Source organism: Hippoglossus hippoglossus, chromosome 11 (genome assembly GCF_009819705.1).
Source record: "Hippoglossus hippoglossus isolate fHipHip1 chromosome 11, fHipHip1.pri, whole genome shotgun sequence".
In the NCBI taxonomy this organism is placed as follows: domain Eukaryota; kingdom Metazoa; phylum Chordata; class Actinopteri; order Pleuronectiformes; family Pleuronectidae; genus Hippoglossus; species Hippoglossus hippoglossus.
In genome coordinates this window covers 18,759,416-18,785,875 of record NC_047161.1, presented here as the reverse complement: position 1 = coordinate 18,785,875, position 26,460 = coordinate 18,759,416, and the positions used below count along the sequence as shown (strand labels likewise).

Genomic DNA, 26,460 nt, shown 5'->3' with positions numbered 1-26,460 from the left:
TCATGGCACCACACAAGATTCATTAACTCTGCCTTTCTTTTACTCACAGGAAACCAGAATCAACTGCATTCGGATCGCTCGCAAAGGTAACACCTTCTTTTCTTTTCTCGTTTCTCATTAAGGTGCTCCATGTATCACTCTCACATCAATGAGGTGTCAAATTAATTATAAATTAGTTTACCTTTAACATGGCTCTCCCGTGGTCTTACTCTCCCTAAATTCTTTCTCGCCCGCTTTATCGAGCGCTGTATAGTTTTACAGCACACACAGAGCTGTTGCTCTTCTCTCACTGCAGTTTTCAGACCTTCAACTTTATGAGAATTGCAAATATTGAATGTAGTTAAAGTAAGAAGGAGACGAAGTGAAAACAGCATTTTTCGAACCCTTTCATTTGTAATAACAATTAAGGAGGCTGTCACACTAACCTCGTTTGGTCCACATCCTCAGACTTAGACTTAGTCCGAACTAAAATAACAGGTAGGAAAGTTGCCTCGGACCAAGGTCTGGACCAACTGGCCAGAATGTAGTAGACTTGGTGTTGTCAAGTTGTCCCCACTGCATGTAGAAATGAAGTGGTCAAAACCTTGTACCTGAATAGGTTTTATATAAGTTGATTAAAAATATTGTCTGATTTCTTATCTCACCCACTACTCACCAGCGTTTGTTAGATTTTCACCTGTGCCCATATCAGTGAATTTATAAAAATATATATAGATTTTTACCCGTTACACAACTTAATTGTGGATTAACCGGTGCAGGACTCTAGCTTGTAGGTGACTGGGTATTATTTTTGTCGTAGTACCGCAAATGGCCACTGGGACAAATTGTCATTCTGTTTTCCAGCAGTCGCTGCTCAACACTTGTTTGCTGCCCCCAGTGGTCGAAACAATAAATGCTGTTTCAAACAGAGCTAGCAGTAAACACAGATGCCATCGAGTAACGTAAAGTGAAAAGGATGATGATTATTAAAATATCATCTGCTTCACTGTTGAGACATAGGATCACCGGCTTCATGACAGTGTTACCCCTTGCATTAGCAACCAGACATCTTTGTTACAATAACACACTTTCATCTCAACCTTCTGAGGTGAAAGTCAACTTGAACTCAACAGCTTTCAACCTTAACTCAATTGTAATTAGAAGATTTACAATATTTCCTTCTGTTTTTCACTCAGGGCTGCAGAGGCACAGTTTTGCATTGACACGGATTGAAAGATTATAATGGATCGTAATGATTGTAATAAGCAGATAAGATAATGCTCATGCGGTGGCCCCGTGGACTCCTTTGTTAAGCGTTAGCCTTAGAGTTTTGCATCCCCATGAATAATATGGTATTATTATCGCATTAGGAAGCGCACCATAAAAGGTTGGAATCTGCTACCGACCCCCCCTACCATCATGTGGAATTGGGATTCTCAATCTAATCATAACCACTGTAGGAATTTCTCGTGGTTCCAGTGGCTTCAGCTGTGTGGTGCATGTGAGAGACTTTGGGCAGATATCCTGGATCAGGCTGCTGCTTAAGGGCTTTGACATGGACTTGGTGTTGTTTTGGGTGCTGCAGGGAGGAAGCCCCTCGCGCCAATCTCTCCTCAGCAGAGACACTGGAGGAAAGGTGAAAGCAAACATGCATCCGTGCTCTCACTCTGTGTCTCTTGAATCACTGACACTGACATTTGGCAAAAAAACCTTTCGGGCTCTGATGGCTTTGAAATCCACAATACGGCAACGTTTCATTCTTCCTGTTTTTTTTGTCCTCCCTGAGAGAGGAAGCGACCAGGAGTGTTTGCTTGAGAGACAGACACAGATAGAAGGCTCTCAGTTCAAACAATGGGGGAGAGGGAAACAGACAGAGGGTGAAATGGAGTTGTGCCCCCCCCTTCCTCCCCGCTGAATTCTGCCTGAAGTTTGTAGTGCTCTTGAGAAAGGTGGCAGTTAAATTGGATTTCTCTCCCTGAACTCTTTCTTATCTGAAGTGTGATGACATCAAAGAATCCTGGCTTACTGTTGTCTGCCAGCGTGTCACATAAGTAGATTAGGGGAGGTGGGTTGCTGGCATATTTATAGAAGCCATTTTGTACTGTAGTTGTGTGTATACAGCTGTGGGAGGCAGGCCCAGAGGACACGCTGATGATCCTGCGGTCCCCTCAGAGGTGGCACAGAGGTCCCGTCCCTGGAAGCTGTGTTCAGTGCAGCACCGAGCCGCCGCTGTGCTGTACAGGTGTTTGTGGGTTTTATGTTTTTGTTCTTTTTCTCTACACCACTGGGTGTGTCTTAGTTTGGTCTTTTTTTGTTCTCAGGTGAAATATGGCCTACACAAGACACAGAAGAATGGCAACATGTTCATTGCAAATCAAATTATCTTGAAATATTCTCCATTCTGCAACAAGACTAGTTTTTTTTATTTTTATTCATGCAACATATATGTATGTGAGTATGGATTATGTAGATTCTATAGAGGAATTTAACATTAATCCTCCGAGTTGCCAGGTTTCTTGATTTATTGTTCACAGTAGCTTAATATTGACCAGAAGCTCGGAGGTGATTGTTGGGATCTGTTCCTGCTGGATGGCTTTTGTTTGCGATTTGATGTTGTATGTGTGAGGCTAATAAAAAGGAAACTGCAAACAATGAGGGGTTTAGTTTTATTGACAGTACCGCGAGTGCTAACACTGAGCCACAGCAGGGGGAGCGCCGGGTGCGATTTGACTTTGCACTGGTGGAATGCTACTCATGCACCGAATTTACATACAGTACACGGAGCGACATAGTGCATGTAACTCCAGCTTTCCATCATATCGAACCAGCCCCATTATAGATACATGGTTGTGATTGGCCTGACTGGTTTCCAGGATGGATGGATGAGTGTGTCAGAATTGGAGTGGGGGGAGGGTAGGGGGGGTAGCAGAGCCATCTGTGGGTGTGAATAAACGTGAGCCTCCTGATTGGTCTGGTGTCCAGGCGACAGTCTGTTTATACCCATGTCTTCTTTTCAGTGTGACCAAAGCAACACAGGGGTAAATTACAGACCGAAACAGATGAAGGAAAATGATGAGTTATGATGTAATATACAACTCACCATCTTTGCCCTCCCTCTCTTACTCCCAGCTTGGGTTTACCTGCATGCACACTGCTGGATTTTTTTTTAATTTACAGTGATAGCCGACATCTAAATAAGGCCCCGTAAAGCTGAATGACTCACCCAGCGTGATTCGTGTGATTACGGCAAGTCTGTCAGGCTATTGTCTGCCAGGAGCTATTGTCACCACCGGTTCACAGTTTATCAAGCCAAACTCTGCATTCTGCTTCACCGTAAAGACTTTTTTTTTCACTCCCTCACACATAAAAAAAAAAAGCAATAACTCCCCCATGAAGCATCTTTGCTTTGTTTAAATACAGAAATACTGTCCAATTCAGCCAAGCTGCCAAACCTCGCCAAGGCCCTTAAATGATTCCATCTCCCTGTATTTTGTTATACTCCCTGCCTCATTTGTTTTCTCATCAGGGAGATGGCTTCTTAATGAAGAGCATGCTGCCAGAAGTGTAATAATACTCCTTCGGCTCATTCATGCTTCATAGCAATGTTTCACCTTTGGATAAAACACAACGGGGAACCCGGATGATTCACAGAGAGGGAGATTTCATGCTCCTGGCGAGGTGACATGGCAATGCACCGAGACTGTGTCATATAGATTGGGGTGAGCGCCTGAATGTATCAGTTTGGTAAGGTAACCAGAGTGTTGTCTCCAACGCCGAATGAGTGTTATAAGTCTCTATTGTTGAAGCGCATGTCGCTGATAAAAGTGCACGGGAATAGTGTTTAAGCCCTGTACTGTCTAGTGAGCTCTGTATTGTGCAGCATCTGGTGATGGAGTGTGGTGCAGCTCCTGCATGGTGATAAATAGGCTTGAGCTGGAAACACTCTCCTGTGTGAGCTGCCTCCGTCCTGAACACTGAATCATGGTGGATGCGTGAAGATCCTTAAGCTGTCAGCGTTCTGCAATAACAACGTTGGTGTTACTGTGACAGACTCCATCAGGATCTGTTACAACACCAACCCCTTTGTGTTTGTAACTGGTAGTTTGATACACATCTCGTTGCTCTGCCAACGAGGGGCACATTAAAGATACATGTGAAGCGCCCGCTCATGTCCTTCGATACCATTCGTCACCGATTTGACACAAATTGATTGAACTCAATGTGATTCAACGAGATTTAATGAAATGCAAAAGAACATGATATTCTGCAATTAAACGAGATGCAGATAGTATGATTTTTTTTTCTTTGGTTCTTCTACAGTGGGCAGGAAAGCATATATCAAGAGTTGTTCATTCCTGCCTGGCACTGCACTAGTTAAGAGACATAGTGTAGAAACAACTACCTTTGAATTTGCAGCTCAGTTAGCATCTAATTTCTGCACAAGTTAGTTTTCGTCCTTGTTTAGCAAACAGAATGAGCAGCGTGTTAATCAGCACAACACAGAAATATAAAACTACTAAAGCAGTTTTCTAGCTTAAGCTATAAAAGCCTCCTTGAGGAGAAGCCTTGTTCTTCCCTCCCCAGCTATAACAATGCTGAATTTCAGTTTTATGTGAGCAGGTTTGAGCACCACAAACAACTCTTTTCATCCCCATTTCAGATGGGTGAAGGCAGAGGGCTTTTGCACATATATCTGGACAAATAAAACCCAAACAATCCGCATGGCTTCATAAAAACCTCCACTGGGTGTAAGAGAGAAAACATTTTTTTTTTTAGTCGCTTGGATGAAAGCTCTGTTTGTTTTATAGGAACAGTATATTCTTGTTGTTTTGTGCCAGGACTTGGTCAAAAACTCTGTTCCCACCAAAGCAGAGTATTAAGACCAACAGAGGCTGCCAGTCTCCTTGGCAATAATTGTGTTTGTTTATGGTAATTGTTCAAATGAGTGGGACAATGATTTATTGACATCAAACCACTGCATGAAGATGCATCTTTGCAAATTAGAACTGATCAACCCGTCACTGTGTCCATCTCCTCCTCTTCCCTCCTGTACAGCTGCCTGTAAGGACTCGAAGCGGGCTCTGGAGGTATCCCAGCATGCAGAGGACATGGGCCTGATCCTCGGGGCCTGTGCCGGTGGCCTGGTGGTCCTCATTCTGCTTCTGGGGGCCATCGTCATCATTGTGAAGAAGGGGTGAGTGGCTGTGAAGATGTTTGTCTGTCTCCCTGGCGATGTGAGATGGGTTAGACCTTGTCACAGTCTTGTTGTGTGTGTATATCCCATCCAGAGGAGTCAATTTATCCCCATCCCGCTTGGCAGCTAGGGTCTACTGAGGAATGCATTTGGCAAGTGAATTACAATCAGTTAGTGGGATGGGAGAGCATTAATCCTAAACTCCTCCACCGTTGCCTCAGCCAAGCTTTTGTGTTTCCTCTCATCTTTTAATTTCAAGGTCTGCGTGTTGGCTGAGCACATTCAAAATGCAGACCCGCTCGCACTGGAACCGCTGGCTGCTCTCCACCTGCAAATTACCTCAGTCGTCGATCGCACCTGCAGTGTATTCTTCTTCCGCTCGCTGGGCAATGGTGGAACAGTCATCTGAGTGTGAAATATTTCATCAAGGGGCATGTTATTCCATTGCCCACTCAATTACATGAGGCGAGCAGCTGTGAGGTGCCAGTGGATGGTCTAGTAATTGGTTAGGAAGGTTGTTTTTGCCTCTTTTTTTTTTTGGAGGTAGGAACTCCTCCACCCCGCGGATTTTTCTTTCCTCACAGAGAATAGAGGGAGAATGAATGGGGATGTCTGGAAGAAGGCGCTGACTGATAAGATTCACTGGGCCAATCCAGCAGACACAATAAGAGCCAGACAGCCGCATGAGGCAGGAGCAGAGTGTTTATATTTAGTCACAAAATATTGTCCCCCTGCATGTACAAAGTTCGACTCTATATGTTAATGTGTTTTGTGATCAATAGGAAAATCAGAGGATTCCCAACAGGGGGCTCGAAACGCAGGAAATGGGAAGGAATGAAAAGTGAAGAAAGGGCTTTCCGCACAGAAAACTCCACTCTGAACAGATTTCAAACTTTGAGATATTTATTGAAACATGTAGGCGGAGGTTTAAGCCACACGTTTTGCATACTGGCTTCATTTCTTTTCAGAGTTTTGCAGCTCTCACTGCCTGATGAATCTTAATGTCAGACGCTGCGTCCCGTTCACCATCTGGATGCGGGCTGATGGACTGTCAACATTTGCAGTCGAAGTCAAAGTGTCAGAGAAACTGTGAATAATGAAATTTTATTTAAAGTTCAAGTTAAACAAAAAAGAAAACCACATATAGAAATAGAACAATAAGGTGCATTACAATGAGTCCCAAAAGGAAAGACAGAAATAAGCTGTAAAATTGTTACTCAGTGTTTCTCTGAGGGTATTAAAAAGTCAAGAAATTGACTTTTAGGCCTTAGAATGTTATAAATACATTAAAGTTACCTTGATATTATGTTTTAATACATTTAAGTCTTACTTTTGTTAATGCTACTTCCATTCTGCATTGAAATTAGTTTATGTGTCTGTTTATGTTTTAACAGAAAGTCTTCGGTGGTATGCGTGGTTTGGAATGTCTCAGTGTGTTCTAGTTCTTTCTCAACAATACTGATATTAAACCACTAGTAAAAGTACAAAGAACAACATGGAACTGATAAGTGAGTCTACAAAGACCCTGATCGGAATTTATCGCGGTACACCCCCCATTTCCCAATTCCTGTACTCCTTCACAGATGTAAATAATTGTTTCATATATATCAATACATTTGAATCATTATGGTCTGAATAACATCTTCAGAAGTCTTAAATTTACCTTAACCTCTAAATCTAACCTACATAAATCCTTTTATTACTCAACCTCAACCATCTGATTCAAGAGTGTCTTTCTAAAACAGCTAAGAGAGATTAGTGATGAGGAGCAAAATTAGAGGAGTGGCAAGCTCACCTCTCTCTCCTTCACACCTCCAAATTTAGTTTTTTTTATTCTCGAACTTGGAGAAAAAGCCCAGATTAGTGAATGTTTAAAAATCGAGTTGGTCCACAGCTGAGTTTTGGCGTCCAACAAGCCCTCTCTTCATTTGTCATGCTTTGTCCTGCTTCGTGAAGTGTAGCTGAGAACATTCCAACGCACTGAGCATCTTCATTTATCTTCCTGATGCCCATCTTGATAAACCATAGTCACCTCTCTGTTTTTTCTCCTCACTCTCTGTCTCTCTCCTTTCCTCCTCCTTCATGCTAATCAGAAGGGACTTCTATTCTTACCCTTACTACCCGTAAGTTACTCCTTGTTCATCCTCCACCCTGACGCCATCCTCCCCTTGCTTGCCCTCCGTAGTCCCAGGATTACTTAAGTGGAATTTAGCATTGCTAGCGCCCATCCTCCAGTGTAGACCCCTCCTCGTCCTCCTTCTCCTTTTGCCCCACCGCCACCCCCTTTCCCTACTCTCCTGCTATCTCCAAATCTCACTCTCTCCCTTGTCCAGTTCCAATCTTCTGAGTCCAATTTCTCATCTCCTCACACATCCTGCTTTCCTTTCTTCCTTATCTCTTTGCCTGTCTTTCTCTCACTCTGCCCCTTTTCTGATGTCCTTTGTCTATTATTACCCCCCCTCCTCTCACTCTTTCTCTTTCCCTCTCTCTCTCTGCCCTGTCTCTCTCTTCCTGTATTTCTACAGTCGGAAGAAGGTGGCCATAAACAAGGCGGCCATGTCCTACAGGCAGGAGAAGGGTCGGAAGCTGAGCTCTTTAGACTGCAGCATGACCGAGCAGAGCACGCTCCAGCAGGACGAGAGGATGGCCCACTCCTTCATGGATGCCCACGGCTGCAACGCTCGAAGTAAGACCGCGAGGAGCATATGGGTGCTCTTGAGAGAGGTGTCAGGGGAGATGAAGCTCCCTCCTCCCTGACCTTCAGCCATGTTTACTTGCAAGCTTGTATCCAATCTGTTGTGCCAGACCACAAGGTGCTCTCAACAGAGAAAACTCCTGCAAGCCTCCTGTCTGTTTGAATATTCTTCAGTGTCAGTCAGCCGTCACGTCTCTGCAGAAGCGCTGACTGTTGTCCTTCAGCCGCTCCCCCCCCCACCCACCCCCTTACACTTTTCAGCCGACTTTACCTCAGTAACAAAGGAACCAAGTCTGTGTCACAGAGTGCATAGTATCAGTGGTGTGGCTTTAACTGTATGCGTACTTCATGTTCCCAGATGAACAGCGCAGCTCTGTCAACGAGTCCAGCAGCTTACTGGGAGGCTCGCCGCACCGCCACTGTCGGAGGAAGAGCTCGCCGTATCACACGGGTCAGCTCCACCCCGCTGTGAGGGTCGCCGACCTCCTCCAGCACATCAACCAGATGAAGACGTCTGAGGGCTACGGCTTCAAACAAGAATATGAGGTGAGAGAGGAAAAAACAAAGATGATGTATCGTAGTGTTTCTAGTCTCAGGCTGTTTACATGGTTCGGGCTGTCTTCATAATTCAAGTGAAGGGAAACGTGTTTGGCTCTCACGTGTTTTTCTATGTCAGTGCCCACACACACAAAGCAAGGTCCATAATGCTTTTCCCAGTTTGATGTTGAACAACAGTACAGTGTGTGTGTTATGCCAAACGTAGCATTCTGTGTTTTAAACATAGAGTGGGAGTTACACCATAACAGTCGCTCTCCATATGGAAAAATGGAGAGCGACTCAAGAGGTGGGAGACTGTCCTTGAAAAACAACAGCAACAACCGTCACTAATGCAGGTTCTGCAGAACAACATATGTTTATATTTCTAGTGGCCATAGCAAAGATGACAACAGTACAAGGCGATGTTGTAGAGGCTGTGTAGGGAGGAGGTCAAGGGGAATGGATGGGTCAACCGAACACAAGATTATAACACATGAGACGACCGTTTATTTCCCATTGATAACCACAAACAACCATTACTACTAGCCCTGTTGATAATAGAACCGTGACAGTGGAGCTCCTCTAACCTTGAAGGGGCTTTTTTTGCTTTTACTTACCACTCCAGCAGGAATATTGCACCAACAAGTTCATTATTAAAAAGCAATGCTGATGTTTCTCATTTTCTTTCGTGTCTATCACTTCTCCTTCTTTGCGTCTACTTAAGTTAGTGTTAATCAGCTTGACGCACCAGATGGAATTATAGCTCCAATTTTCCCTCTTATATCAACCAAATAGGATTAGCCTACAGAATTAGGAGTCTACCAGTTTACATTAACAGGGCGCCCTGGTATGGAGACAATTTCCCTTCTCTAATTATTGTTCCAGTCCGCCTCTCAGGTTGTAGACTGTGTTATGGGTACGTATGGACAGCTGAATAGAGTATTGAATGTTGTTTGAAAATACATCCCTTCCTCCCTCCATACATCCGTCCATCCATCCATTACCTTTACCGCTTAACCTTTGAGGGTGACGGCTGGAGCCAATCCCAGTTGACAGCCGGCGAGACGCAGGGTAGACCACGAAAAGGTTGTCCGGCCATTGCAGGGCTGACACATACAGAGAAATTTTGCATCTCTAATCAACCTAAAGTTCATGTATTTGGACTGAGGGAGGAAGCTGGAGTACCTGGAGAAAACCCACATAGACACGTGGAGAACAGGCTCGCTCCACACAGACTCCTAGTCGGCAGGCAGAACCAACGTGACGCCCGGCTGTTTGAAAATATCGAGATGAAGTGTAGGAGTGATTGTTTACGGTATACTCAGAGCAGCAGTGGAACTTGAGTTCAGTCGGTAAACAGGCTGAGGATCTCGGCCCTACCCATCACCGTGAACTGGGATGTTTACTGCTGTTAAGTTTGTTGGACCTCAGTCTCTGGCAGCATATACAGCTCCAGTACAACTAGACCAACTTCTGATTGAAAGCCTGGAACCAGGAAAGTGGAAGCGGTTGCAGCAGCACATGGGTTGGGAATAAGATGTTCAAAAATCACATAAATATAATGTTTGGTAGAACTATCCTTTGCTGGAACATGAAAAGCTATAATATCCTGTGGCCTCCCATAATCTGATTGTGAGGTGAGGCTTTGTTTCAAATTTCTCCCGTGTGGTTCCACAGTATTTGTGAAAGCAAGACGTTTAATATTATATCTAGACAGAGATGTGTTTGCACTGCTGTTGGACTTAAAATGGTTGGCATCCCAAAGTGTACTGCAGTGCATCAAACATCTTTTATAATCTTTTATCTTTCTATTATCTTGTTTCATCTTTTTTTAATTCACACTGCAACACTGGGCTGTGGGTTCTTTCCTCATTTCTGCAGAAGCTGTAGCTGTAGCCTTATCTTTATTAAAATGTGATGACACATCAGTTTGACCCCTCGCAAATGACAGCCGGCTTGAGCAGGTATGTAGATAGGTCCATGAACTCCGGAAAGAACTGTTAACTTTGAACAGGCTCAAATGGAGAGTGACTTATAAGGAAGCTGTAAAATGCTGTCTTACTTAATCTGCATCACAGAGATAATATACAGTAGACTTTCTGGAGTTGTGTGGACTAGTTATGCTTTACTTAAGTTATTCCTCTGAGCCGTCTTTTGACATCAACATGAGGCGCTCCACATCAACCAGTGGTGATAAGACCTTTTTTTGCACCTCCACCTGCAGGAAGCCAGATGAACTTCTTCGATTCATTAAGCTATCCCCTGAGGGGCCAACAAATTCCCCCCTCCAAAATCAATATACGGGTCTCTTTTTTCTCCTCAGTCTGGCTCCCCCATCGCCTGGAGAAATAAACAAGATGAAGGGGATCAGCTTGCACACCGCTGTCAGACTTCATAACCCTTATTTCCCACCGGGTCGTGCGGCTGCCATTGATCAGACATGTTGCAAGTCATTTTGGGGGGAGGCGGGGTTGCAAATAAGTCGGGCCCTTGGTGTGGGGAGGGTACAGTAAGTTGTGCTCAGGAGCAAACATCTGGAACCAGGGCCGGCCAATAAATATTTGTGTAAAAACACTGATAATTCTCGCCTGCAAAATTAATTGCACTGCTTTTCCACAGAGTCAGCGTGTTCCCTATTTTCTCCACGTACCAAGCACACTTCAAAGCAAATAGACTGATAGACAGTTTCAATGTCTATTTCTGTAAAACAAATACACTTCCTGTACCTGTTTTAAAGTAAAAACACTCCCCAATACTGTTTGGTTTTATTCTAATGGCAGGACCAGAAGATGCATGGCTTCATACCGTACAGTCCTGGCGTTTAGTTGAGCACATCCACTACTTTTATGTGAGGAAATACAGTCTTCATACCAGAAACTTCACGTAGCAGCTCCGCAGTAGACGTGCAACAGACACGCATCCTGTGAGGACAACAGAAGCATGAGACGTAGCAGCCGTCATGCTCTCATCACGCACCCAGTGTGGCCCCGGGCGTCAGCCACTAGCTGGGGAACAAAAACTAGCTGTTGAATATGTAGAATAGGGAATAGCTCCCTGATCAACATCCATGACGAAATGTAATGGGTTCTTCCCTGATCCATACAGCATCCTTCCACCAAGTTTCGAGGAAATCAGGCCAGTAGTTTTTGCGTAAACTTACTTACTTACTTACAAACAAACACACATACAAACCAACCAACAAACCAGACGGACAGGTGAAAACATAACCTCCTTGGTGGAGTTTATAATTTGAGCTCTCTATTGGACAATACTGTGCAACTGCTCGCAAGTCTTTCCCCACATTTACAAAAAAAAAAAAGGATCAATGTAAGAATGTGTCCAATATAAAGCTGCATAGCAAGAAGGTTCTGCATTTCAACCCTGGTGTGACTGAGGCTTTTCTGGAGTTTGTCTCTAAGTGTCCGACCTGTGATAGACTGTACAGGATGTACCTTGCCTCAGTGCGAACTGGGATCAACTCCAGCCTGTGGGACCCTCCAGGGACAAGCAGTGTGGCAAATGGATGGAAGTTTGGATTGTGTCATATATATTGTCTTTGTCTTAAAGCCCATGAAACATTTTATAATGTCAGTCAGCTTGTTGTTGTTATGAGTGATGATGTCTAACTCGAACGAGGGATTGTCTGTATTTGTGTTTTTGTCTGGGGTGGAATGAGCTCGGTTGGAAAAAATGCAATATTACATTCTTTCATGCACAATAAATTAAATAATTCATGCTCATTGCATCCGCCTTCACTACAGGAATCTGTGCGGGTTTGCGTGATGTAGATTTTGCCATTTGTTTCATGTTCGTGACCAGTCGTCCGTAATTTGTGACTGTGGAGACTGTCTGCACTAAAGCTGTGTGAACAGCAAAGCAGATGCTTGTTTCATTTGTGATATTTGTGCACTGTTTCCACTGTCTTCCCATTCCTCTAACCTTTGTTGTTGCTCCTCTACTCCTGTTTTCTACTGCACAAGCAAGGAGCATGTTTCCCAACACCCCCCCTATCTGTTACGTGTGTGGAAGGTCAAGTCCGACCCTGCGTTCATGTCACAAACCTGAAAGATATAGCAATATTTGAATATAAATCTCACCACAGATAGTGTTTGATTGGTTTTTATTTATTCATAGAAATTAAATGAGACATACTTGAGATTTGAAACCAAGCTTTTAGAGGCTTTAAGCATCGCGCATCATGACTTTAGCTGATAAGATAATCGAGCAGAAATATATCAAGCAAAGCTCCATGAAGGTGAGCGGGAGGATGTGGTAGCTCCAGAAAACACAGGGTGCTGGACAAAGGAGTGATAAACAGGATTACATCAGGTATTACCTGTGTAGGATCCAGTAGCAGGTGTAATTCTCTGATCATCTGGCTCGGCGCGGTCAGGGTCTCAGATGGTTCCATTTCGCCCCCCCCACACGGATGAGAGACGGGGTGCCTCAGTGTGAGAGCCTGGATGGACCGAGAATTACAGCAGGGAGATCAAGCAGAGACTTGGAATAGAGAATATGACATAACTCACTCAAGACCCACGCAAGCCTCCCATTTATGCTTTTGTCTCCTCGTGCCCCTCCTTTGTTTTTGCTATTGATTCCGATTCAGTGAGTCACCACGCAGCACCAGCAGCTTAAGTCGATGAGCGCCATAAACAGCTGTCACAAATTTAGCAGTTTAACACGGAGGTATTATAGAGCGACGGCGTCTTCTCCGAGCTGCGAGTCGCACACTGTGTCCAGAATGAGAATGAGCGCAGATTGGCCGCCCCCACCTTCTCAAGGCCACAGCCATCTCTCAGCGGCCCATGTCATCCCTCCGCCTCAGCTCTCCCCGCTATGTCGTGGCAGATGTCTGCTGATGACTTGGCAAGTCGCTAACACAGTGACGCTACTTAGACAACCTCAGGGTAACACTTTGGAGTGCATTAGCAAATTGTGAGTTCGGAGATGCAGCAAAGACACATCGTCCGCTGTTCGTTTGTTACGGCTCTCGCTCCAACTTAACTTGTGATATCTAACTTTGCAGAGCTTCTTTGATGGCTGGGACGTCACGAAAAAGAAGGACAAGACCAAAGGGAGGCACGATAGCTTGCTTAGCCGTAAGTATTTTTGCTTGGTTGAAGATTACAAGGGAGAAATGTTGATACTATTATCACCTGGCTCTGCTCCACTCTTTCTTTTATTGTAGGCTCCAGCAGACCTAAACATTAATAGCTTTTTATACTTACACACTAAAATAGGTTACCGTTTAATGAGAGCCTGTATCCGGTGAGTCAGCCAAAACCACCCACTGATTATTTTTACTCTGAGCTGAATTGTAAGTAGTTTGTAGTTAAGGTTTGATTAATTAAAATTGATTGTTGAAGAGTGGATTTAATGTTTTTGAAATAGCAGACATTGTAGGTTGTAAACAAGCCAACAGGTTATAATGCGTATGGACGTGAAATCACACAGAACTACACCCTCAAATGTTTCTGATCTATTTAATTATCTGATTGATCCCGTTTCTTTCTTTGGTCTGACTTAAGCTGCTTTCAGACATGCACTGAACTCCAGATAATGTCCGGACATTCTCCAGAGGGGCTGTATGCTTAAACGCAAATGTCAGACAGGGTTCGGACCAGAGTTTCTCTGCTTAGTCCCCGAGTAAAAACTTGCTCATGATTCTACCATGAGCAAGTGGGCCTTTTGATATCTCTACCACAGGAGAGATACAAAAGTGAAAAACAAAAAGGAAACAAATATCTCAGGATCAAAAAATAGAGCTGACGAAAATGTCACGAGAGACAAAACCTCTTGTCTCACACCTCACCTGAACATTTTCTGTGTTGTGAACGAGAGTTGTGAACAGAGTTCATGTCTGAAAAAGGCTTCGTGAAGTTATAGCATTCCAACACCATGAGTATGTGACTATAGAGGAATGATGGCTTAAACATTTTTTAATAAGCCAGTTTCATCCTCTTAGTAGATGAAAAAAATCCTCATTCTCAACTCAAATACAATCAAATGAGGTGAGCGGGTTGACCTTTTTTTTTGTTAATGACATTGTTTTCTGTGCATTTCAGATGATCGTCATCGGGTCAAACTGCACTCTCTGCTTGCAGACCCCAGTTCCGACTATGTCAACGCCAACTACATCGACGTAAGTCCCCTGCAGTCTTATTCTTCCATTCTCTTTCACTTATACTCCATCACCTCTGTCTTTGCTGATCCCATATCTCCGCCTTAACAGCTTGTACTAATTGTCTTTTATTGCTGTGGTTGTCCCAGTGCTTGACCAGAGGACAACTCCACATGCGTTGTGTGAGCTCTCAGACTGAACAGTCATTTAGAACAACACCCACAACATAGCATTATACCCATGCATGCAAGCACACGCAGGTTTTAGGGTGAGACAACTCCAGAGTTCCTACAAGAGCCCCTGAGCTCACGACTCACCCAAGTGCTTTCGTGAGGCAACGTTGCACAGCAATTGGAGCTGCAATAACGCAGCTGATCTTTTCATCTACTTTCAGATATTTCGATCTCACCTACAGTTCAGCTCGAGTGAGTATCTCAGGGAGCCTCTCCAGTCCCAGCAACAGCTCGTGGCCCTGCCAGATCCTATCTTGGCAGCTTTGAATTAGATGAAGCAACACTATCTGAAGGACAGTTGCTCTATCCTTCTGCATAGGTCAGGCTGTGATCTCTGCTGCTCCCTCACAATGGAAGGGTCACTTGAAGAGCTCTCAACAGCCTTGGATCAGTTTTTTTCGCGCAGTCTTCTGAAGTACTCAGGGTTAGGTAGATCAGGGTTTAACATGAGTTGCAATGGCCTCTGAAGGCTGCATTATGTCCTCTGTTCCTGCTATAGTTTGCAGAACAAAATAATGTAAAATGTGTACAGAAGGGGCCATATCAGTAGTGGATGCCAGAATCAGTGCATGTGGGTGGCTGTGGTTAAAGAAGAGCATCAAAGCTCACAATGTTGTGTATGGTCACTTTATCCCCTTTAGTGCTCCATGAGGGCTCCATTAGGAACGCTCCAAGGACCTTTGTGTCATTAACTGTGCCATCTACAGCACTGCCTGCATGTCATGCCAAGAACCCTGGCTCACAACACCACAGTGAAATGATTCCAGACGATTCATGGATGAGTCCAAGGTTGGATTAAATGGAACTCTGCTTTATTTAAAGGTTAAACTGAAAACTTCCACCACCCTCTGCTCTCATTCACAGTTTTTCTTTTGCATGGGTAGAAAGGACGTGACATTTCATGTCAAATCTTTAGATCTTCCTTTTGATTCCATCTAGTGCCTACAGATGTAACACAAGAGGTGACACCATCACCACTCAGTTCTCAAAGGATTGTGCGTTTGTTATTCAAAACGCCCACCTCCAGGATTTCTTTTCTTCTTCTCCTCGTACTCGCAAAAAGTGACGCCTGCTGCACTTGTGTTGATGGCAGCGGTAATTTGTTTGGGAAAAGATGAACTGGGAGTGAGAATTGGAAGTGATGGTCGCCTCGACTGAGCAGACAAATCAGAAAGTATAAATTCTTTGAATGACAGATAAATTCTACTTTATCTAAACACTAAATATACGGAATATGCAGGATGACCCAGTTTATTCATTCATGTCAATTTAAAGAAAGAAATTCAGATTTCATAAAGAATATTTCAAATTTCAAATAACTTATTTCAGACAACTCTCAGCTATTGAATAAAAAAATTTAGGGCAACTTCCCCATCATTAATAATGATTCTGTACTCATCAGGTTCATGTCTGAGCTCTGAACGCTGTAGCTTTGCTAAAAAGTCATGTTAGCCAGACTTATGTGGTAAGGTTAGAGATTGGTATTAATTAAAAACTACGCTATGGTTCAAATATATAATAATAATGTTAAATGCATGTCTGTGATTGGACACACTCATCCACAACCACCCCTCACTTTGTGCCATGCTACACACTGTGTCCTACATTGGCAGTGAACACAATGAAACATACAACACATTCCTCGAGCAAGTAATAGAACACATTCAATTAATCATTTCGTTAGGTATTACACATGTCTACAGGCACCATCTATGTTATAGTATAACTACAGTAAGTGATACGACCGGCCCCAGCAGTCTTCCTCTTCTCTGCCTGCCACTGCCTCTCTCTTTACTTTACACGCTATAAATAAAGTTATAGTATTCTGAAGGTGAGTGGGCTCACGGGAAACAAACACAGGAAGAAAAGTTGTGCTAACTAAAAAACAAACGTTGGCCGCTATCGTAGCAATATGGGGATTTGAGGTTTCTGAACGTTATTCTCTCCACAGGTCCTCAGAGCAAGCCGTTTTTCTTTAACCACTTCATCACCCTCACCTTTTTCTTGTCTTAAATCACAATAACTAGCTCTTGTTTCCTCCTCTGCCTTCCTTCTTTCTCTCTCTCTTTTGTCCGCCCCCCTGTTTTCCACCTTTTGGCACCTCTTAGATTCGGATAAACAGGGAAGTAAGTACCTTGCTTCTCATCTCTTTTCATCTCCTCACCTTTTTCACGCTGCCCCCTCTTGCTGTCCCCGCGCCAGCCCACCATGGCTTACCTCCAAACAGCAGATCCCCCCCCCCTCATCCCCCCTCCTCCCCTCTAAACCACTGAGCTTTTCTGCCTTGAGCCGTCACTTTTTTCCCCTGGGCAACTCTTCTGAAAACTGACAGCAGCAGTCTCTGTGTCCTTTCTCCCCCATAATCAGATGCTCACCGAGAGTCTTTGCTTAACACCGGGCTGTCCTATAAAAGGCTGATAGAATACCATAGAGGAGAGCAGACGAGGTCAGATCAAACCCAGCGTACACACCGGGACACGGCAGGCATTGTAAATATATGCAGTGAGCTGGGGAAAAACTAACAAACCACGGAGCATGAAAGATCAGGTATTACTTTAGTGACAGCTTACAAGGGTTTTACCTGATAACACTCAGCTTCACCACAGTGCATCCATATTTATCAAGCATCTCAGAGAAGAGTAATTGCCTGGTCACACTGCAACATTCTTTGACTTGTCTCTGTGAAATAGGTGTTTGGAAATTCTGTGTCTTGGTGAATACTCGCAGGACTAGTTTTCAAGATACAGTCACTGACCAGCTAACTAGTAACATAATAATAATAACTTTATTTTCCATAGAAATAATAATATTAAAGATACAGATACTAAAAGTCTTAAGAAGACAGATAAAACAGGTAACCTATTCTGCTAGTCTAATCCATTCTGGCTGATTGCTCCAAAGTGTAGGGGCCCTCACGGCAATGGCTCTTTCTCCTTTGGTTTTCAGTCTGGCCTTTGTATGGCTAGCAACACCTTCCCAGAGGATCTCAGACTGCGTCCTGGCTCATAGTGAGATAAAAGATCTGAAAAATCGGGAGGGGCCAGCCCACACCAGGCTTCAAAAGTAATTAAAACTACCTGGTAACTTGCTTGCATTAGCAGGCCACAAAAGCCAGCGAAGCTAGCAGACTAAAATGCCATTTAGCAAGCAAGAAAACTTGTTACCAGACAGTCAGTGAGATTTGTGTGAAGATTCTCAGTCAACCGTGGCATGATTATCCAAGAGGAGTTTAATCAAGGCCAACTGGAATTGTAGATTAATCGTGTCTGCAAAAACCATCGCACCAAGACCCTTTACAGGCTGTTGTCTCTGCTGAGCAAGACTGAGCTGAACGGCAAGTGTATCCGAGTGAGCTTTGCATTCTGGGATGTGTCAGTGTATGTTTAACTGTAGTAACTTGTAGTGGTCATCCTATTAGCTAGCTGGAGAATGAATCAATGTCTCAAATCAATAAGCACAATTAATGTTCTCATATGATTTGTAGTGATGCGTTTTAGTTTGGTTTGATTTTATTTAACAAACAAACTATGGGTGTGAAAATGTCCCTAGAAACCAGACTACCTTCTAGTTGGCAAGTTAGAAATTGTAGCTGTGTCCCAATTCAAAGGTTACAACCTTCGCAGGACACGTCTGCTTGGTCTATGAGGCCTACACCATTGTAACCAGTACTCAATGGACTCTGGGATAGGTTTGCCCGAGAGGGATGCACTCTTAGGACCCTTTCTTGCTCTGGAATTGAAGGACGCATTAGCCAGCCGCATACAGAGGGTTCTTGAAATGGGACAGCCTAGTCATTAGGTCTTGATGCAATCAATCTTCAAATGCATCCTCTGAGGGATGCAGCCTCTAAATTAGGACAAAGCTAATATAAACAGTCAGTGAGCAAGCTAGCAAGCTCAGATTTGAACAGGCCTTATTTAAGAGAAGTTTTTGAACCATTAACTCCTGTCTAATAACGTACTCACTTATAATGGAGCAGTTTAAACTCCAGTAGAGCAGGGTTGTATAAATTTGGTGGTGAAACACAGCTAATACTCAACCGTGGCTCTCTGTTAGTCAGCACTGTTAATGGTTGGAAATTGGCAGCACGGATTTTCTCATCAAAGATCGTTAAAGCTACATGAAAGCTCGGCTTGGATTCACTTTGCCACCACAAGAGAATCCATTAATGTGGGAGGTCCATTGAAATGATCTGCCAGTGGTGTGAAATCATCTTGCTGTCATGAATACAGATGGAAACAGGTCTTCAGTGGCCTCTGTCCTAACTGGCCACAAAGTGAGTCAAACACATTTGGTTCCATCTTTCAATGACTAGAGCAAACACCAAAGATACATTTCCTCGAGGTGGGAAACTCATCTCCTCTGACATTTATACAAGCTGCAACAGGAGAGCCAGCAGGTGGAAAATGAAAAAAAATGAGCTTAAAAAATGATGCTTCTGTGTGTCACTTCCTTTTTCTCTAAAAGTGGGCTATGATTGGCATGAATTTATTCATCCCAGAGTTTTAACTAGAACAAAAAGGCAACTCAAAATGATTCTGAATGGAAGAAGCCTGAGAACTGACTCTAATGGCTTCAGTAATCCCAGGGAGGATGGTTTTTATCTCTTAAAGTTTCAGCAGGATTCCTGAGTGACTCTGAGATGCATGACAAATATTAACTAATTTACTTGCCTGATCCAAGGTCAGATATTCACTGACTTTTCACAGGTTGTTGTAGATAGAGTGAGCCAAACACGTGAAGGCAAAAACCAACTGAAAGTTGTTTTTGATGTAGCTTTCCAGTTTCAAATTACTCTGCATGTTATTCATGTTTGTTTGTATATATTTCATCCAGTTCATTGTGAATTCACATTGCTTGATGTTTTTCTGCTTGCCTGCTGTTGAAAAGTGCAGTTGCCAAGGTGACAGACAGGAAACTGGTTGGCCCAGCGAAACTCAGCAACAGAGGCTCATGGGAATGAGGGTCACTGCACTCTTTCATAGTGATGGGCATCCATCTCAACATCCGTTTGTGGCATGACAGTTGTGGAATGTAATTTGTGTTGCTGTATGGCAGAATATTGCATACGTGTACATATATTTGTGTGTGTGTGTGTGTGTGTGTGTGTGTGTGTGTGTGTGTGTGTGTGTGTGTGTGTGTGTGTGTGTGTGTGTGTGTGTGTGTGTGTGTGTGTGTGTGTGTGTGTGTGTGTAGTCTAGGTATGACTCATCTTGTATGGACCTGTTTCCAGAGACTCACATCCATGATGCGGACATGTCTTCCTCAAAATGAATACATAGATCAAATTTAGGTTATGGGGATAAAACAAACTATAAGATCCCCTATAAGATAAATCCTCATTAAAAGGTGTTTGAAGTTTAGGTTAAGGTAATCCTAGTGTAAGGTTAGGATCAGTCTTTGACTGTGTGTGTGCGTGTGTAGGAGAGAATGTGGTGTACATGATTTGTACTGTACAACTGTTTAACATATATACAGCAGTTGGAATCCCTTTATCCATGAGTGATTGGAGGGCACACTGAGATCTTGATGCAACAGATCTATCATGCTTGGCTGCTTTGCATTCAGCGGACATGGTGGACGGCCGGGATGCCACTAATAGCCTTCCAGACCGTGAACGCTGTATCATAACTTTGCTAATGCCAAGCTGGGCAGAGAGGAGACAGGCAGATCAGTCAATGTCACTCAGGTAGAATTACTCCCAGAGCTGAAGATCCCTCACTTGTCAAACCACCTTTGATCAGCAGCCCTGGCTGCATGCAAAGCACCGCATGCTGGTCCGTCTTTGAAATGCAGCTACCTCACTCTGCATGTAATGACCTGGCTCTGAGACAGATGGAGAAAAACTTGAATTCATGCCATTTTCTCTGTGCATTACGATTCGAGTGTGATCCTTCACCCCCAACTCGGAGCCTAAACAGTCCAAAGAATATGGCCGTTCAAACATGCCAGTGCCATCAGCCAATTGCACGGTGCAGAATAGTTTTCACAGCCGCTGAAATATCTTCAATCACAAGCAAAGCAGAAAGTTAGCGGAGCGCTGACATCAAACCCGGCTCCGACATAAATAAGAGATGACTTGATGCTGAGAATGAGAATGGATGGGGTGAATCGAGAGTCAGAGGTCCCTCAGTCTCACTTCATCATGTGCTCATATAAATATTAAGTCTCTCCTCTTACCCCTTTTCTTTGCTTTCTCCCCCTCCTTGCTCTCTCCGTCACACAGGGTTACCAGCGGTCGAACCACTTCATCGCCACTCAAGGTGAGTGTGAAAGGCCCAGCGGCGTCGTTGAACTGCTAATATTTACTTTGTTTGTGCTGTTCCTCACACAGCAGCCCGACTCACGATATTTAAATGAGTTCACTGAATTATTGATGTGTAAACAAGAATGGGGCCCTTGTTGCATCAGGCTCACATCTGGATTTCCGCCGTAAAAGCTTCACTTCCCTCCATGTGCGAGAAAAACTCCCACAACAATCGACTGTAACTGTCAGTCAATCTGCACTGTACCACTACTGACTGTCGCTCGCTGTGAAGCTCGGCTTTTGTGTCTCTCCTCCCCACCATCTGCATGTGTGGCGCACGGTCTCTCTGATGTTGGTTTGATACGCCATATAAGCTGCATTCCCCAAGCAGCACACTCACAGAAAGATAGAGCAAGAGAGAGAGAGAGAGACACTCTTTATTCTCTCCCGGCTCTGATCCTATTTATTCAGGGAATATGTTTTTCACTTCCGTAATCCCCCTCTGATTTCTTTCCATCTTTCACTTTGGTCTCAGTTCTTCCACTTCACAAAAGTAACCTCAGAAAATGGCTCAGCTCTTCTCTGCCACATTTTGCTCACAGAGTCTTTCAGCACACAAAGGTGGAGGCAGAGGTGCAGAAAGTGCCACTGTGAAGCCATCTGCTGAAATTTGACTTGAAGTGGAGCTAAAGTTATAGATTTAAAGGATCGAACAACATGGTAAAGTTTCTTTGGTTGATAGGATAGAGAAATGTCTTTTATTCAAAAAGAAAAAAAAGACTTCACTAGTTACATAATGACTAGTTTCACATTCTAAAGTACTGCTTTATACTTTATTCCTAAATGTATGTGGATTGGCTTGCTGATAAAAACCCTGTTATCAATAACTATATGAAAATAAATATTGGATACATTACTGAACATGGACAGCAGTCTGTTGATGTTTTAAAAAAACATGGCAAATGGCCTGTGTGTGTACATCTGGTGACAACAACCGTGTCAAAGTCCCTGGCTGATTCTGATGTTTGACATTTTGTCTAATTGAATCTCCTGTATCTTCAGGTTTTCATAAGTTGCGCTGCCACCACATTATTGGCTGATTTGGTAATTTCTTTGTATCTTTTTTACCAAAACATTGCCAATGTTACCAGACAATAATTTTTTCACCTTGACATAGTATATCAACATATTGGAAAAAAACATACATTTCAAGAGGAAAAAATATATTAATAATGTATTCTTTTTATATGCTTAATGAAGCATTTTCAAAGTAAATGTAGGTTGTAAATGAGAAGCTATAGTTGTAAAGCTGATAACATCAAGCAAAATTTGTATTTATTTATTTATTCTTTATTTAATTAGACAGTCACTTTGAAATCAAGATCTCTTTTCCAAGAGAGGCCTGAGAACAGGAAACATTCACAATCAAAAACAAACAATTAAACACGACCAACAACAAAAGAACACAGTAAAAGAAAATTGATAAAAACAGTCACACGATTCATAAAAAAACATCACTTAGTAAAGATTTGAAATCTCCAAGGGGAAACACAAGACTTTAGTTTGAGGAAGGTTGTAGATCATTCCACTTAGCAGGTGCATGGCAACTGAATCCAGCCCTTCCAACGCGTACATGAGGGATGTCTAATGTTAAGTAGTTACTGGATCGTGTGCTGTATGTACTGGTTTTAAACCAGCCATGGGATTTGATCATTTTGTCAGGATCACACCACGACTGGAGTTTACACATTTTCTTTATAATGTAGAAATTAATTTATGCTTCCATCTCTATTGATGTAGATGTGTTTATGTATTTGTGACCTTGGAACACAATAAATCAGTTTCTGATGCCAAGGTAAGAAACAGTCTCATCTGCTAAACTGCTCAAATGATGGTTGGGAAAATTAACATATACAGGAGGAAAGTCTGTTTTAGTTTCCAAAGTAACTGCAATTCATGCCTGTCACTCTAAGTTACACACACATGCACACACCAGTCATGCACGGCATCATTAAAGCTGTCACTCCTCCCTCATGCTCTGCATATACTGAGCAACACTCTGCTTATACAGGCAGCGAGCCCTGGGTGGGTGGCTGTCGAGGTTGATTTGTTTTACCTTCCATGGGTGTTAAGGCAGCTGGGCTTCTGCAGCAGGTCGCAGGTGCTCGGGGCTAACTCCCTATTATGTCCAGAGATGAGGCAGCGAGAGGAGGTGGCTGAGCGGGAGGCGGACGGGGGAGGAGAAATGCCAGGCGCTGCTCTGAAAAGCTGGAGTCCAGAGCGGCAGCGTGTTGTGCTATGCATACAGATTCACCCAGCTGCTGGGATCACGCACGTCATCCATCTCTTAACTCAATGCCTCGGCCCCTCTGGCGATGCATTAGAGGGCCTCTGCTGCTGCTTCTGCTGCTGCTGCTGAAAAATTAACAACTTGCATCACTAATAAAACGAGAAGCCGGCGCAGCGACCGGCGAGGGAACTGTGGATAAACCTGTGACGAGAAGGGAAAAATCGTGGTTAAATTAGCTACCCATTTGTCCGTGTGGCAGCTCAGCTCAGGCCAACCGCGGTGAAGACTGGTATTTGGCATTGATGAGAGGGGAAGCCGTTGTCAGGCTCCACCGATGCCCCGTTCTTTCTTTCTCCTCCACCTGTTGTTAATGTGGGACAAAAAGAGAAAGAGTTCAAAAAGCCTCCACAGGCCTTTGTGTTGCATTTTTCTTATTTTTACCAAACGATTGTTCTGAAAAAATCCCATCCTACCTGTCCCAGTCAGATTCTGAGACAGTATTCTGTGTCTTAGTCCACATCTTGGTGGATTACAGCAACACCCCTTTTCCTAGAGTTCCTGTAAAGGAGCCATCACTAGGACAAAAAAAATATTTATATGTCAATATTTCTCTGATTCTCAAACCCAGTTTTATTATGTTCCTTTTTATTTTTCTGATTGACAGTCAAACCCATGAGTACCACATGCATTCATTGTTAATTTCAGTTGTTTTGTGGGATTTAGCGACTGTGAAAAGATAGGGAAAGTATAGAATATCACTGACCTTATGATTTTAGAATTGCTCTTTGTTTAAAAGGTGTTGATTACAGTATCTGTTATATAAGACCTTCGAGGTTGGACATTAAATTACTTGGTTGTACACGCTCTCCCCAAAGGTCAAGAATAAACTTCCATGCTCAACATTACGTTAATGTAGCTTTTACTTTGTTTTTTCCCCTGAAAGTTTTCTCCCAACTTTCCTATTTTATCAGTCTGCGAAAGCTTTTGAATTGATGTTGTATGTGCTCTACAAATACACCTGAACTAAACAAATTATTGAAAACAAACAGAGAACAAATATGGTCGAGTCAAAAGATATACTGCGCTGCCACAAAGGATGATAAGGTGCAACCTGCTTTTAAATAAAGTCATCCAGCTCAGTTTGGGGAGACAAGATAATATTCCTATTAAACAAACTGCGTGGGTAGAAATGAATAATTGTGTTCACTAACAGAGGTGGTGCTGTGGAGGACCGACATTATCACCGCCACGCTGGAATGAAATCAATGAAATCGTACACTTATTCCGGGGGCTGTGATTTGTGTCTGCCACTGTTGCTTCGGAAAGGCAATACATGAGCTTGTTTGTACAATGGCTCAGGATCTGTGGGTGTATTGAAATGACATTTCTCAGTAGTATTAGGAGAACACTGAGCGGGCAATAGTTCATGAATGACACATTGTTACTCTATTCCCTGGCATGGATTACACAGTCTCTACATTGATAGTTATTGCTGCTATTTTCTCTGACTTATGGCTCATCTCGCCACCCTCCTTATCCTCCTGCTTTCTCTTCCTCCAACTCCCCCCCTCCCTCTTCTCCACCTATACCTATTGCTGTATATCCCCTCCTCCGCAGGCCCCAAGCAGGAGATGATCTACGACTTCTGGCGGATGATTTGGCAGGAGAACTGCTTCAGTATTGTCATGATCACCAAGCTGGTGGAAGTGGGCAGGGTAGGTTTCTCTTCCCTTTGTCCTGTGACCTCTCCAGACCCAGTGAAGATTGATGGGAGGGGGATGTATTTCTGGAGCTTCCTTTATCATTTACTATATGTCAGAGGAGCTGCTGCGCTCCAGGTTGTGGGAGGAAATGGCTGCCGCTGTCGGATCATGAGTGATCACCTTTTGCAGTGGTGGCTGTGCTCCAAGGTCAAAGCTTTGATGTATATGAAGGCCCATGGTGGGACTCTGTGGCCTCTTTGATATTAACTATCCCTGCCTCTGTCGAATACAGCAGGCTGCTAATACTTTATTCAAAATGTGTATGACGAAAGTGTTATGAGCTGAGCGTACCATTTATAAAATGTGATCGATGAAGATACCAGAGCTATTATAGCATTGAGCTATTTACTCTTTAGCTTGTGGCTTTGCACATGGTTGCATCAACTAAACTATGGCTGTTTTGTGTGCTGGCCTTCTAACTATTAACTACGTTTAAACAAGTCATTAACTACACCCAGCTAAAAATATATATTTAGTTGGGGACCTATCAGAGCAGTCAACTATGTAAACAGGAAGTCACTAAGTGCAGAAATGATGCACAGAATTACTCTAACTGTCAATCTTTTCTAATTTACTTTGTGCGTTTGTCAGTTTAGTTAGCTACACAACCATCACATCTGGTACACGTTTGGTGTATTTCTTACTTTGTGTCAATGTATTCCCTATTTTATTCATAAATCTTAACAGCTCCTACTATATAAGGTATTAGAAAGGTAATGACTGCATTTGTTAACTAGTTCAGTTAGTTACACAACAGTTACACCAGGCAGTTCCTGGGTGGGAATATGTAGTAACAGCTTCTCTGTGGCTGTAGTTAATGTGGTGTAACCTGTTTTAATGAAGTGATGAATAATTCTACACTTCCTCAACACTTACTTTTTAGAAAAGAGCTGCTGTAAACATCTACTTTTCCAAAGTTTAGAGATACGACGTCTGTATGTCTGCAACAATTGAGTTTGACAATTCAGTTTCCTAATTTATCTCGAGTGTTTAGGCCAAAAGTTTCCTTCTAAAATGGTTGATAAACAAAACAGCAAATGGCATGACATCTCATTTTGTGAAACTGAAATAACAGGCAGGCAGCACAGCCAAATAAGTGTCAGCGTGGGTCACAAATTAACAGAGACTCAGGGGGGAAAATGTGATAACAGGAGATGGAAAAATGCCCCATATAATTAAGCGTGACCTTTTAGCGTTTCACCTTTATCACATGACAGTGCAGCTCTCCCGTAGGTGGCGAGTGTAAAGTTTTTCTCAGGCATTGCAAGTGAAAACATTTTTTTTAAATTTTGGATCAGAAAATGACTCTGCAGCCCAAAGCAGTAGAAAGTGTTGACACTGTGCAGCCAGCGGTGGAAGAAAATGTGGATGGCACAAAAACACAGTGCTTCAACAGAA

At 43.2% G+C, this 26,460-nt stretch overlaps 1 protein-coding gene across 4 annotated transcripts in view; it reads left to right on the top strand.

Annotated features, from left to right (window-relative positions):
- ptprua (protein tyrosine phosphatase receptor type Ua) overlaps positions 1-26,460 on the top strand; it is a 195,975-nt gene that overhangs the window by 145,246 nt on the left and 24,269 nt on the right. Inside the window, exons 13-22 of one of the 4 annotated variants that reach the window (XM_034599996.1) lie at positions 50-86; positions 5,035-5,173; positions 7,267-7,296; positions 7,699-7,859; positions 8,227-8,414; positions 13,435-13,507; positions 14,474-14,550; positions 16,871-16,888; positions 20,989-21,025; positions 24,917-25,014. In XM_034599996.1, the coding sequence (XP_034455887.1) occupies positions 50-86; positions 5,035-5,173; positions 7,267-7,296; positions 7,699-7,859; positions 8,227-8,414; positions 13,435-13,507; positions 14,474-14,550; positions 16,871-16,888; positions 20,989-21,025; positions 24,917-25,014 (858 nt within the window). The remainder of the gene's footprint in view (positions 1-49; positions 87-5,034; positions 5,174-7,266; positions 7,297-7,698; positions 7,860-8,226; positions 8,415-13,434; positions 13,508-14,473; positions 14,551-16,870; positions 16,889-20,988; positions 21,026-24,916; positions 25,015-26,460) is intronic. The other 3 variants (XM_034599998.1, XM_034599997.1, XM_034599999.1) reach the window with 3 other exon arrangements.